Source organism: Rhipicephalus sanguineus, chromosome 1 (genome assembly GCF_013339695.2).
Source record: "Rhipicephalus sanguineus isolate Rsan-2018 chromosome 1, BIME_Rsan_1.4, whole genome shotgun sequence".
NCBI classification, from domain to species: domain Eukaryota; kingdom Metazoa; phylum Arthropoda; class Arachnida; order Ixodida; family Ixodidae; genus Rhipicephalus; species Rhipicephalus sanguineus.
In genome coordinates, this window is record NC_051176.1 from 236747160 (window position 1) to 236760273 (window position 13114).

Below are 13114 nucleotides of genomic sequence, written 5' to 3' on the forward strand. Positions count from 1 at the left end.
TAGAAAAAGTGTGCTGTAGGCGCGGATTTGTTCTTTTTTTTCTCTCTCTCTCTCTCTGTCTCTTCAATAGACGGGGTAAAAGTTTAGATGGTGATTGATGACGGCGATGATGATTGATGAATGCATGAATTCTTTCGAGTACTAAAAAAAAATTTAAAAAAAGAAGAAAAAAAAAATAATAATAATAATAATAATAATAATAATAATATTCCCGTCCCAGTGACCATTCTAACGGCAAGTTTGCTTTCTTAAGTGGCACGAAATCGTTGGATTGATATGAAATCGGAGCATAAGTTTACTGAACATCTGGGCCAATAAACTGTCAGCATAATGAACGAAAATTCATGGAATGGGTTTATTGAAAGAGCCGACGCTCTTCTTGTGAGCAGCTGGGATCGTTGCGCATTTTTCTGCACGGCCTCTGGGATCCACTTCGGCAGTGCGACGAAACACAAAGTTAACCCACTGCGCTGACTGCCTTCTTTTAAAGTTGACCCAAGGAATACACCCGGAACACCGAGGATCGAGTGCCACTACTAGGCACCTAAGTAAAGCATTAGGGCCGCCTTCAATTTTTTAAACATGAAGCGTTTCAACGGGAGGTGGCCGCCCCAGTGGTCGTAGCGGATATCCTCGCTAAAATGTAGATACATTTCGTAGTACCAAGCACGCGCTGACATAGGTTCGACAGGTGCCAAACAGGCATATGCTACGGCAAGCAGGAAAAACATATTTATATCAGCACACAAATTTTAAAGAAAGTGTGTGTGGAGGCGGGGAGCGGGGTCGAACATCTGAACATCCCCATGGATCCGCGCTTGTATTGTCTAATATGATCGCGTAAAAAAAGTGCGCAATACACATACTAAGTGGAGCCTTTATGGATTCTTACAAGCTACTCAAGAGGTAGAAAGCAAACATTTTAAATGCGGTTAACTGGATGTTTACCAAAATTGGTAAGGCGTGACAGGAGTTTATGACGAACATAAATGGCAAGTCGTAACATGGAAATCGTGATATGCATGTCATGAACGGCAGGATTTACATGCCACGGTCTTGGTACTCTCGCGACCATTTCGTTAACATTATATGTATCAAAGTTGGTATGGTCTTAACATGAAAGCATGCCGAACAAAGCTCGCAGGCCGTAACATGAAAATCATGATATGTGTGTCATGTACAGCGTGATTTACATGCTACGGTCTTGGTGCTCTCGGGGCCGTTTCGTTAATTTGATACATACCAAAATTGGTATTGCGTGATATGACTGTATGACGAACAAAATTACAGGTGGTAATATGAAAATCATGGCATGCATGTTATGCACGGCATAATTTACATGCCACGCTCATGGTGCGCTCGCGGTCGTTTCGCTAATTTGATATATATCAAAATCTGTACGGCGTGACATGACTGTAAGATGAACATAAATGACTGGTGGTAACATCAAAATCATGGCATGCCTGTCATGTACAGCATGATTTACATGACACTGTCTTGCTGCGCACGCGGCCGTTTCCTTAACTTGATATATGCGAAAATTGCTGTGACATGACGTGAGTGTATGAAGAACATAAATGACAGGTCTTGCATTGCATATACCAGAATATACGTTTCATTAGCATGGTATATACCAAATTGTATATGCATGCATGCAAACAAACATGCGGTAGTTAACGACATGCCATGACATGAATGCCTTGATTTGTCTGGCACACTATATACGGCTTATGCAGCTCCTCGCTGACTGCTTCGGTTTGGATCAATTCCCACAGTGCGTGGGATCTGCCGGATTTTTTTTACTTAGTGACCTATATTCCGCACTCAACACCACTATATTCATGGTGTTGAGTGCAGTGCAGAACATATCCAGCTGTACAATTAACTGCGACTACAAAAGCTGTGCGAAGGTGAATTCTAAAATACCGACGAGGTTGAGGGCTGGTTTTGCTCTTTGCACCTCAGCATCGTCAGAGCTTCAACAAATAGCCGAAATTTTGATATTTATTTTATGCTCAATGTGCGCGTAACTTGCACGATAAGTGGTTCCACTAATGCTGCAGGGGTATAGCCAGAAATACGTTTTCAGTGGGGAGGGAGTGGGTCCGAGACCCCTTTATGTATGTTCGTGCATGTGTCCGTATATGCGCGTATATATACCTCCCAACGACCCCAACCTTCCTTTTCGCCTACGAAAATGCGTGACTGATGAACGAAACATGCCAGTGCTTGGCTTGCGTTTCGAATCGCTCCATCTGCGCTTGATGAAGGAATCAACGCCAATGCGCAGTAAAGCGGGCACGGAAGAACCATCAACGCTAGTTACGCAATAGCGCCCTATGCTAACGACCCTAGCTGCCATACAAAAAAATCTTACGAATAGGAATTGTTCGCTTCAAGAGTGGGCCCGATGCCACAGAGCAAATAAAGTGTGGTGAACGGGTAACGTCGAGCTGATCTATAGGACCGAAATCATAAACGTACTTGTTCGTAAAGTCTTCTTTTTTTTTCTATGATTGGTCGACCGCTTTCACTAATACTATGCTCGCTGTTGCTTCTTGTTGTTCAGTGCCACGGTGTTGCTGTCCACTCCTCATGACACCGTTATTATATGAATGACCGCGATATCCATTCAACGCGAGTTCTTTAAAGTCGCCGATACGCTTTCCCTGTAGCCATAAGGACGCACTCTGACCAAGCCGCACTTTGGCTAGCATTAATTTACGCTCCATTGAACCGGAAGCCCGCGTAGCATTTTTATTTGAACTGTTTTGCTTTTGCGAACTTTCCTCGCATAAGAGCATTTCGCGAATATGGCCGCTGATGTCGTTAATGAATTTGATGTCCTTTCTTTCCTTCCTTGTTCGCAGCTTGTTTCTTGATAGACGATCGCCCGTCTCCTTGAGTTGCCGTCAGCTTCTTCGTCCTTTAATAATGCCACAATCCTCCTGCTACGTTACTCCATTAAAAAGAGGCTCCCGCGCTGCGCTTACAAACGGCCCGTGCTGCGCGAGATAGTCTCCCACCACAAACCGACGTCGGTGATGTCGTCAAGCAAGCGTTAAACACGCCACCGCGCTCACCGCAATACGGCCCAGCGTGGGAAGCTTCCCTTGGGCTTTCCATGTGCGTCTCGGCTGCAGACACGTTGTAGCTGCAACAACGCTGAAAACCGATCGCGCGCGACTGCAGCTTCCGAAGCGCTATCAGGTGGGCCGCGAGAGAAAAGAGCTCCTCTCCGCACACACGCGGTGCGCGCAAGGGATTCCTTTGTCTCCCGATACGTACCTTCTTTCTTCATCCCGGCGCGAAAACACTTTTTGAGGCGGCAGTAGCGACACCGGTTTCTTTTGTCCTTGTCCACAACGCAGCTCCGGTTGAAACTGCACGAGTACAGATGGTTCTTGCGGACGCTCCGCCGAAAAAAGCCCTTGCAGCCATCACAGCTGGCGGCACCGTAGTGTTTTCCGGTCGCCCGGTCACCACAAATGGCACAGAACTGACTCAGCGCGGGCGTCCCGCCTTGCTGACCGCTGTACGCCAGCTCCGAGTCTGTAGAAGCGGGGGAGAGAAGGAAGGAATTAAGACAACATTAGCCACTCTGTTTTGCTAACGGCTAAAATGGGGTGCATATCGTTGCCTGTCGATCCTCGCCACATTGAAAACCGAGAGCCGATAAGCTGCCAGTTTATTCATTTTAAACGAGCAAATATTATGACTGTAAACTGCTGCGCACTATTAAATGTGGGCAACCTTTCTGTGGCAGTCTTACGCAGTATTACAACCTCACTGTGGCACAGCACAGTGCTGCATAGAAGAGAACGCTTTAAAGCGATAGCAGCAGACGTTCAGAAGGCAAAGAGCTGTATCAGAAGAGAGAGAAAAAAAGTCCCGCGCATGGTTTACTAATACCGCGAAAAATCACTCGCAAATTAACGTCCGCTTAAGAGTTTGCAAAAAAAAAAAAAGTCGTCGTGACGAAACTGCTCGCGGTATAAGTATTCGTATAAGGAACGATGGCCTCCCTCGATTAACAAAGCACCCGCACACGTGAACAATGGGTTTAATGACAGAAGCGCTCCAATCGCCGAGCAGGCACAGATCTGTTCATTAGCATGGGGCGCGATTTCGAGACAGCCAACTTCGTTAGTCCATTCGATATTTGCGCAGATTATGGCACAGTGTTGTTCCCCGCTCTCGCAACACAAGCACTTAGCGAGCGCGCGTAGTTGGCCGGCGGATCCAGCTCGTTGTTATTTATACACCCTTATCAGCGTTTAACGGGCTGCTCGGACAGCGCCGAGCAGAACACGCAGACGGTAGTGCGGAGTCCTATCAGTCCTATTGCGTCGTGTGCAGTCGATGAGAGCGTGTTGCGTCAGCCAACTGGAAGAGTAGGCACTCCTTCCTTATGTGCGTAGAGGAGGAGGCGACAACCCCGCTGGTTGAAGCAGCGCGTATGCAGTTCTGCTCCATTGTTGATGTAGAGATCGTATTTTCTAATGATCGATTTAATTTTCTATTCATATTGTCTTTCGTCATTGGCACCGACGTCTTGCCGCCGTTATTCCAAAGACCGGTATTTAGTAACCTTGCCTTCCATTTTCTATTTTGATAGTGCGAAAATTTGCTATTTTGATAGCTCTAGAATACCTGTTTGCAGGGTAACGTAAGCAGAGCCAGTGAAGACCAAAATTTTGACCTAAAGGGGTACCGACATGAAAATTTTTCATTGCCGTTTTTTCGTTTTTTTTTCTTTTTTTTGCGTCAAATGAAAGGCCAAGCCTCCAAGAGCCTGTAAAATGTGCTGGTAAGCGGGAGTGCGCCCTGAAAAATTATTTACAGCACATTTTCAAAAGCTAGTTTCGGTTCCTTCTGTACCCTGACGTCACGACACTGTATGAGCTTCTCATCACGTGCTCGCGCGCTACCATTTTGTATTTTTCGGTACATGAAACCGTCACGACTAGCCTCACTTGTGCGTGAAGTCACTAGAATTGGCACAGTAGTCTGACGACACGCTAGTGTCGGTGTCAGTAGGGGTACCATGCGAAAATTGTCGTATTGTAGTAGGGGTACCATGCGAAAATATCAGTATTTACGTAGCTTCACGCTAGCTCAGTGCCGTCTCTCTATACAGGACCTTCGTATGACGGGATAAATTCAGCTTCGAAAACTTGTCTGAGTATCACTTTAACAAGCTTTCAGAGGCAATTCATAAACAAGCTGCTGTCATAACTGCACCCCAGCGTGTGGAAAGACACCATTCTATAGGATGCCTTACCATTCCTGCACTGGCGTTGCCAGGGGGGTGATGTCGTGGGTTCGAACCCTCCCTGAAAATTTTCAAGTTTGCATGCATATATATAAACGCACACATGCAAACACACGCACAAACAAGCATTAAGGAAGTTGAACCCCCACCCCCGAAAAAAATTTCGGTCTACGCCACTGGATTCCCCTTTACATTCTCGCCTGCAGTTTACGTGCAATACAATCTACTCTTCGCGCTGCTTCTCATCGCTACCAATGTAAAGTAAAACAAGCAGTATTTCTACATATGCTACGTTAGTATGGTTTGTAGGTGGGTGTCCTTGTAGGGTTGTGCTTAAAGCACCTACAGAGTACTCCTTTCTTGCACTATACAAAGGACTTTAATATCATTGGTCGCTGACAGGACAATTCTAGTCCTTGAGCTAGATTACTCAAATAAGCGTACGTTATTAGCACACGAAATTTATATACATCAGTGCCTATTTTCTAAAACTTGGATTATTCAGTTTTTAATTAATTACTTCATGAAACATACTGCTGTTTACAAGTTGCAGCAGGTGAGTTCCCAAGGCCGCATACGTCACTTGCAGGAAATTCCCAGAATGACGCTATACCTCAGGATATGAACTCGCAAGTTCGCTACAAACGACACAGAGAGGCCAGTTGATTTTGTTCTTCAGTGCTTACAACAGGGTTTTCAGTAGTTATTGGAACAACAGCGAATCTTTCCCGATAGTTTGACGGCGCATATCTCGAAACCGATGCCAACTTTAAATCCATTCGATCGAGTTCGAAGTCGTCTTTGTTGTGGTCAACAGAGAATAAATTTTTCCAGATCCGAGAGCTAACCACGACGCTCCCCGCTCTTTTGCAACACCCAGAACGTTAAACGCCAGTGACTAAAGCTAATTGCGTAAATGCAGACAGTGTGTTTACAGGGCTGCCTCATCGTGTTTCCCTGGTGATTCGGCACCGAATTTCGCCTGCGCAAGACAGCACCATGTTCTCGCGCCACACATGGCTGCAACGGATCCCGCGGTTCGCACAACGCACCTCGTAAAGCTCCGCTCCCAGGAACAAGCGGGCAGTAAACGCGTACGACGTACGTCCAAAGGCAACCGCCGAGGAGCACTCGCCATTTCATACAGTCTCGGCAAGTTTGACCTACGCCGCGCAGGGAGCAAACATCGACCACTAAACATAGACGGCTTCTCAGGTTGCAGCATCTTTGCCTTGAGCATACGTTTCATCCCTTGTGTTTGGCCTTTGGACAACGATGCGGAGCAGAATGCTGGGGAAGTTTGTTGCCCAATGTTTTTGTTCGCTTCGGAAAAAGGGCGACGTTATTTTCTCCTGATGTTAGGTACGCAATCTTTTGTGAGCGTAAATAAAGCGTACATACACAAAAAAAAATGTTTTCCACTCCCAGAAATTTGAACGCCAAGCCACATGCGTCAATTGGAACGTTCCGTTTACATGCGGCATCCATGACTTCTATATAACTAAGCGGCTTTATGGCGTCAACAGAGGTAAAAAGCGAAAATTATGTTCTATATGTGATAAAAAAATCTCAGCCTCGGGACAGAGCCGTAAAGGTAACTAACCGGGCTGCTGATTGAATAGACAAAGGATGCGTTAGATAATCAGAAAAAGGAAAACTGAAACGCGAACAAATCCAAAAGGATCTGCTGCTATCGATGTATGACAACATAAGGGAAGCGCGCCCGGTATATGGGCACGTAAATAACGTACCGCTCGTCAAGTAAACCAGAGGAAAAAGATGAAAACGTATAAAATAAATTTGCATTTGAATCTGAAACAATTACACAATGTGGTAACCTGGACATCATTGGTAGGTGCCTTCGTCCAGCAGTGGACATAAGATATGCTGAGAATGACGATGAAGAATAATTGTTCATATAGTAGCTGCCTGCACAATTTACATTGCATTTTTGTGCGCCGGGCAGGTACGCCGCACACTTATATGTGCATGCTATGCTTCAGCAGCTTGGCAAGGCGCTCTGGTAACAGCACCCATAGTTTCAAAGATTGAAGCGTATTTAAAATAAACAAACTTATACCCAAGCATGTTATTGCCCATGCTTACTGGGCAAATTTAGTGTATGTAAGATGTCGGCACGAAAGCGACTTGTATAGAAAGCAAGCCAAAGTATGTTGGTCTCCCGGAACGTGACGATTGATAGTAAAGTGATTTTTATTGGTGTGTCGTGTGGTGATACGGGGACCCGGCACAGCGCCGAATGCGGGATAACTCATAGGCCACCGGCATGTGCATTGTTGCGTCGCGCTTCGCGCGCCTTCGTGTTCGCCTGCCTGCCCGCGCTTCGGTTTTAAAAAATGGACATGTCTTTAAAATAACGTGAAAGGAGGAAACCGGGCTGGACAATTGCCTGCATATCTCGCAAGGCTAGATCCGCCTGCAACTTACAACATCCTTCTGGACTCCGGATGAATGTTAATCATCTGAAATTCTTTAACGCGTGCCATAATCAAAGCACAGTGGAGCTTTCGCATTCCGTCCCCAACGATATGGAGCCGCCGAGGCAGGGAATCCAACCCGCGCCCTCGTGCACGGCAGCGCAACGCTGTCGCCGTTAAGCTACCACGACGAGTCAAAAGATAGTTGCAGGCAAAAGCGCCAGCCCATTCGCTCTTTCCTTCCAGCTTGCGCTTCAGGGATCGATCCACCACCTACTGTGTGTGAGGTGGTGCTGTCTTCGCCAATCAGAATCTGCACTCGTCCGCTATTTCTATTCCGTGTCCATTAGAAATGATGTCGCCGCCGACTAAGATAAACGGGATGCCGACACGACCGCGGCAGCTGCTAATGCAACGTCCGAAGTCAGGACAACTTTTCTCGCTTTCCGTCTGCAAGGTCATCGGTCTGGTGCAAAGGAATCCAAACAGTGGCTCCAGAGCATGTCCTTCCAGTCGCGGCACTTCTCGCTGCCTGCGCTCATCCGCTGGTTGCTTGACCTAGCGTCCGCAGCTCTGCAACTTCCGTAAGAGCGTAACCTTTACTTTTAAGAGCGGAACTCTTCAAGCTTTTCGTTGCGCCGGGTAGTGCGAACAGTAATTATCATCATCATGAACCGGTACGCGCTCGCTTCGTCATTTTCAACTTCTGCTTCGCACCCTAAACACGTGCGCCGATTTCTCCAGCGTGGCCTGTAATAACCCTGATGGGTGAGAGTAGAGAACGAGTCCAGGGAGAGAGAGAGAAAGAAACAGAGAGACAGAAAGAAAGATACAGAGATATAGAAAATCATGGCGAAAAGAAAATTTCTGATGATGCCGCGGCATTCGAATCCGCGTACCCACGATCCGAAGGCGAGCGTTCTAACCACTCGGGTATCCATGCACGGTAGGAGAGCATAGCATAGACTTTTATAGTGCAGTACAGCAAGGCGGCGGGAAAGGGAAGTGAGGGTGAGGAGGAGAGAAAGGAGGAGGGGAGACAGTAAAGCATAGCATGAAGAGAAAGAGAGAAATGGAGTGAAAGGAAGGAAAAACGACAAAAAGAGAAAGTAAGATAGAGATAGACGTAAAGAGAGACAAACAGATAGAAAGACAAAGGAAGCGATAAGTAGAGAGAGAGAAAGAAGGGCGAGAAGGGGAAGATAGAAAGAGCGAGAAAGACAAAGAAATTCATAGCGAGAGAAAGAAATAAATAGCAATAAACAGAGACAAAAAGACAGAGAATAAACGGAGAGATGAAAGAAAAAGTGGAAGAAAGAAATACAAAAATAAAGAGAAACAAATAAGGGCGCCCAGCTCCGCACTCCCTTCAGGCTTGGCACCACTGGTGTGAAGCATCACGTACTAACTAGTCATGTGACAAAAATCACGTAACATCTAGTCATGTGACTAAAATTACGTAACGTCGCGTAACATCCAGTCACGTGACTAAAAACCACGTAACTAAAATCGCGTAACATGACGTAACTAGCCACGTGACTAGAATCATGTAACGTCATGTAACTACTCGGGTGACTGAAAATGACGTAGCATCACGCAACATCTAGTCACGTGACTGGATATCGCGTAACAGTTTGGTACGTGACTGAAATCACGCAACATTGCGTAATAGCTAGTCACGAGACATGTTCCCGCTGTAAGCCACGTAACAGGTAGTGACGTGACTAAAATCCCAATATTACGTAACAGTTAGTCACGTGGCATGTCTAGCCAAGTCTATGCATACTTAGTACTACTAGCAAAAACTTTGCCTCTCAGCAAAATCTTCGCAATACTAGCAAAAATTAGCTAGCTCGAACCCTAGCTCCGCTGATGGTTCAAGCCTTACGCCACTAGTGCAAGCTGCGTTTTTTTTTTTAACTCCGACGCTCGCGTTTTTATTTCACACCTGGAGGCTATTAGAAAAAAAAAACGCAGTTTCAGCCATTATTGATTAAACTCCTTTGGAAAGTGTTTTAAAGATACCGTGCAGGTAAGGTAAATGACTTCCGGTCTGCGTGGCGAGATTACAGAAATGGGGTTATGTAAGACTCTATAACCGTCGCTATCGTTTTTGTTGCCGCCAATGCTGTTGTCACAGTTCTATTTTAATATTATGTAGAATGTGCCTACAACGGAAGACGGAAGTGAGGGATTTAATTAATGGAGCTTTACTGCCAGTGATTTATTTATTTATTTATTTGGTTTGAATACATAGAAAACACGAAGACACAGAGGAAATAGGGAGGGAACAGGCTGACAACTGCCACCTAAAGGGGCACAACGCCTGCCTGCTGATTTGGGATTATATATACAGAAATATACATGCGAGCACAGTAACCGCACAAAGCGAGCTCTCAAGACTTATATATATATATATATATATATATATTCTCACGGGGTCGTGACGTCGGCGAAGGCAGCAGCAGTCAGCAGTCGGCGTGTCTGAGATGAAACTCTTTATTTGGCCGAACTTGTGGCCGGGAAACGGAGAGTAGCGGCGAACAGAGCGTCGGCCGTCGAAAAAAAACTGATCATGGTTGGGACGCGCCGTCTTTTATACATCATGCATCGAACTTTCTAGCCTTATCACTGGTGGTTGCGCAAGCTCTGGAATAATCTTGACTATTTGCGTCATGTGCGCAATCTTGACAAAATGATCTACTACAATCTGGAATGTTCCCAGATATTCTGGCGGGGCCCGCGCAAGCCAGCGATCACACGTGCAACGGACCAGACATAAACATCGCAAAAGAAGCGCGCCTGGCAAAATATATAAGGGTCATCAGGTGGGCTGTTGGTTCATGAACATTGTGGCAGAACAGCGCAAAAAACTCGACAGTGAACACACAGGATACAGCGCTGTGTCCTGGGTCGATCCTGTGTGTTCACTGTCCCGTTTTTCGCGCTGTTCTGCCACAATATAATGCGTATAATACGTATAAAGAACACACGACCCTAAGAGTTAAAGGAGACTGGTGACTCGCAATGTAAACAAAGAATGAGAGTAAATCTCAGACCAACATCGATTTGAAAATATTCCTTCAAAACAAAGAAAAACGTACAAGGGCCGTGAACGAGATTGTCCTTGTTAGTGTGCTTCGGCGACATTTTCAACTTGCTATTTTGATAGAGCACTAATTTCCGATATCACAGGTTTCTTAAGAAGTTTCTGCTAGTCATCCGCAATAACATGAAACAATGTTTAGTGCGAGCACTTCTGAGTATTACAAATGGTTCTTTAATTAATTCAGACAATTTTTTTTTTGCCCAAAGGCACTGTCTAATCGCTGTCCAAGACTGTGCAGTGGCGTGAATGTGTACTAGAAAGGCAACGAATCCGGCTAGCATTTTTGTCGCTCGCGCTGTATTATTCGATCAGTCCGCACTTTCTCCTTTGCGATGTTTCGTAAGCATAGCGACAGATGGCGCATCGTGCCAGGTTTCGAGCGGCGGAAATCAATGGCAAGGAGGAAAAGCAAAGTTCGCGAAGCACTGGCGGGAAAAATCTCCGACTGCGAAAGGCAGGAAACGATGCGGTGGAACTGTGACCGCGATAAGCGCTCATGTAGCTAATAAAGCAGGAGAAATCGATGCCTTCCACTTAGCTACTTTGCGCCTATTTACACCTTGTAGATGAAGTGGCTCTTCATTAGGGCGGTAAGAACGGAGCACTCGTTCTCACCAGCGTCGCCATCATTGCATGTGACCCTGACCTACTACCGCGTCCCTGACCTAGCTCGTGCCTAACGTATATTTATATGCTGTACCAAGTGCCAGGCAGTCATTGCGGCTTCCTTCCGCACGTAACTTTCGCTGCATGAAAGTTTGCAAATAGACTGCTTTAGTTGGGGAGGTACGTATTCATATGCTTTTCTTCGTCTTGCAACAGTGTATACAACAGGGCGAAGTGAGGCTCGCAGTACACTATAATTTAGGAACACACCTACATTCATTGATGACTACGTTATCTCATTAAAGCCCCTACCCCTTTCTGCATCAGAGCTACAAACTTTTCGAGAAATAGCAAGTGATAATGCGTCAGAGCATGACGTGCGGGAGGATTCGCAAAGGCAACGAAATTTCACCACGAAATTTTGTTTTGTTAGGTGTTTAGAGGTCCCAGGCATTCTGGCTAACGCAGTTGTCAATAGGAGAGCGTGCGCAGCGCACAGATTGTTCAAAATACACTTCATGTCGTATTGACTTGAAAGTACAAATCGATATTCTACCTATAGTCAGCCTGCGTATCGGAACAATAATACAAGAAAATGAGGTATTAAATAAATCTGGTAATCTATAGAAAATCAGATCTTAAAACATCATTTTGTTGCGGTATTTTTTTTATCATGGTCCTCACATAAAAAAGGCTGTACAAATCTTCCCGTTCTGAACAGAACGATAGTTCAATTGAAAAAATGCTGAACCCGTGGATAGCAATTAAACTAGACGAATGAGGAGCGAGCTTCTCCAAGAATTTCTCCAAGTTTCAATAATTGGGGAAAAAAACTGGAGATACGCCCTTTATCAGGGGCGTAGGCAGAAATTTTTTTTTTTTTTGGGGGGGGGGGGGCACCTCCTTGATCTGTAGTGGGGACGAGCAGGCAGATGTGGTCGAGTGTCATTTTCTGCTCTGTATGCTATGGCAAAAAAAAAACATTTCGGGGGGGGGGGGGGGCACGGGCCCGGTGTGCCCTAGCGTGGCTACGCCCCTGCCCTTTATGCGCGAAATTACTTTGCACGCGTAGACCTGTGATCCAGTGTAAAGTTTCTGTGCATTGCCTTCAAATGAAGTAGCTTCTGGTACACATTAAATGTAAGGTGTTTTTTATTGTTAACACATTTTTTTTTTACGATCACCCATGGCAAGTAGCTCAGCTCTACTTATTCAGTCAGATCACTTTCAGAAGCACGCACAGCATTTGCAAGAAAAACAGAAGTGCCACTACGACTAAGTACTAAGGTTTCCTTAACTCTTATGAAAATTACTTAAAGGGACACTAAAGAGAAACAATGAATAGGTTTAGATTGATAAATTGTACTTGAGAACTACAATGCCATTAATTTCACCATCATAGATTTATTCATAAAGGAGAAAATGGAGTTCGAAGTTTCATTGATAAATTTCGCGCCAAAATCTCCACGCGCGACGTCAAAGATTTCAAAGTGTATTTATAGTATTTGGGACCCATTGGCTCAACAAAATTTCCTCAAACTTGGTACGTAGGGGACCATGTCAAACTACATGTCCCCCTCAGAGGACAGTGCACTTCATTTTTACCGTTTAGGAACTACGCAGGCCCTAGTAGGCGCCGTCAAAACATGTGACGTCAGGGCGAATGGTGCGGAAACTTCAAAGTGG

The 13114-nt window shown here is 45.5% G+C and overlaps 1 protein-coding gene across 2 annotated transcripts in view; it reads right to left on the reverse strand.

The window, feature by feature from the left end:
* LOC119375088 (hepatocyte nuclear factor 4-gamma) overlaps positions 1-13114 on the reverse strand; it is a 134283-nt gene that overhangs the window by 43492 nt on the left and 77677 nt on the right. For both annotated transcript variants that reach the window (XM_037645306.2, XM_037645286.2), the window contains exon 2: positions 3289-3552. In XM_037645306.2, the coding sequence (XP_037501234.1) occupies positions 3289-3552 (264 nt within the window). The remainder of the gene's footprint in view (positions 1-3288; positions 3553-13114) is intronic.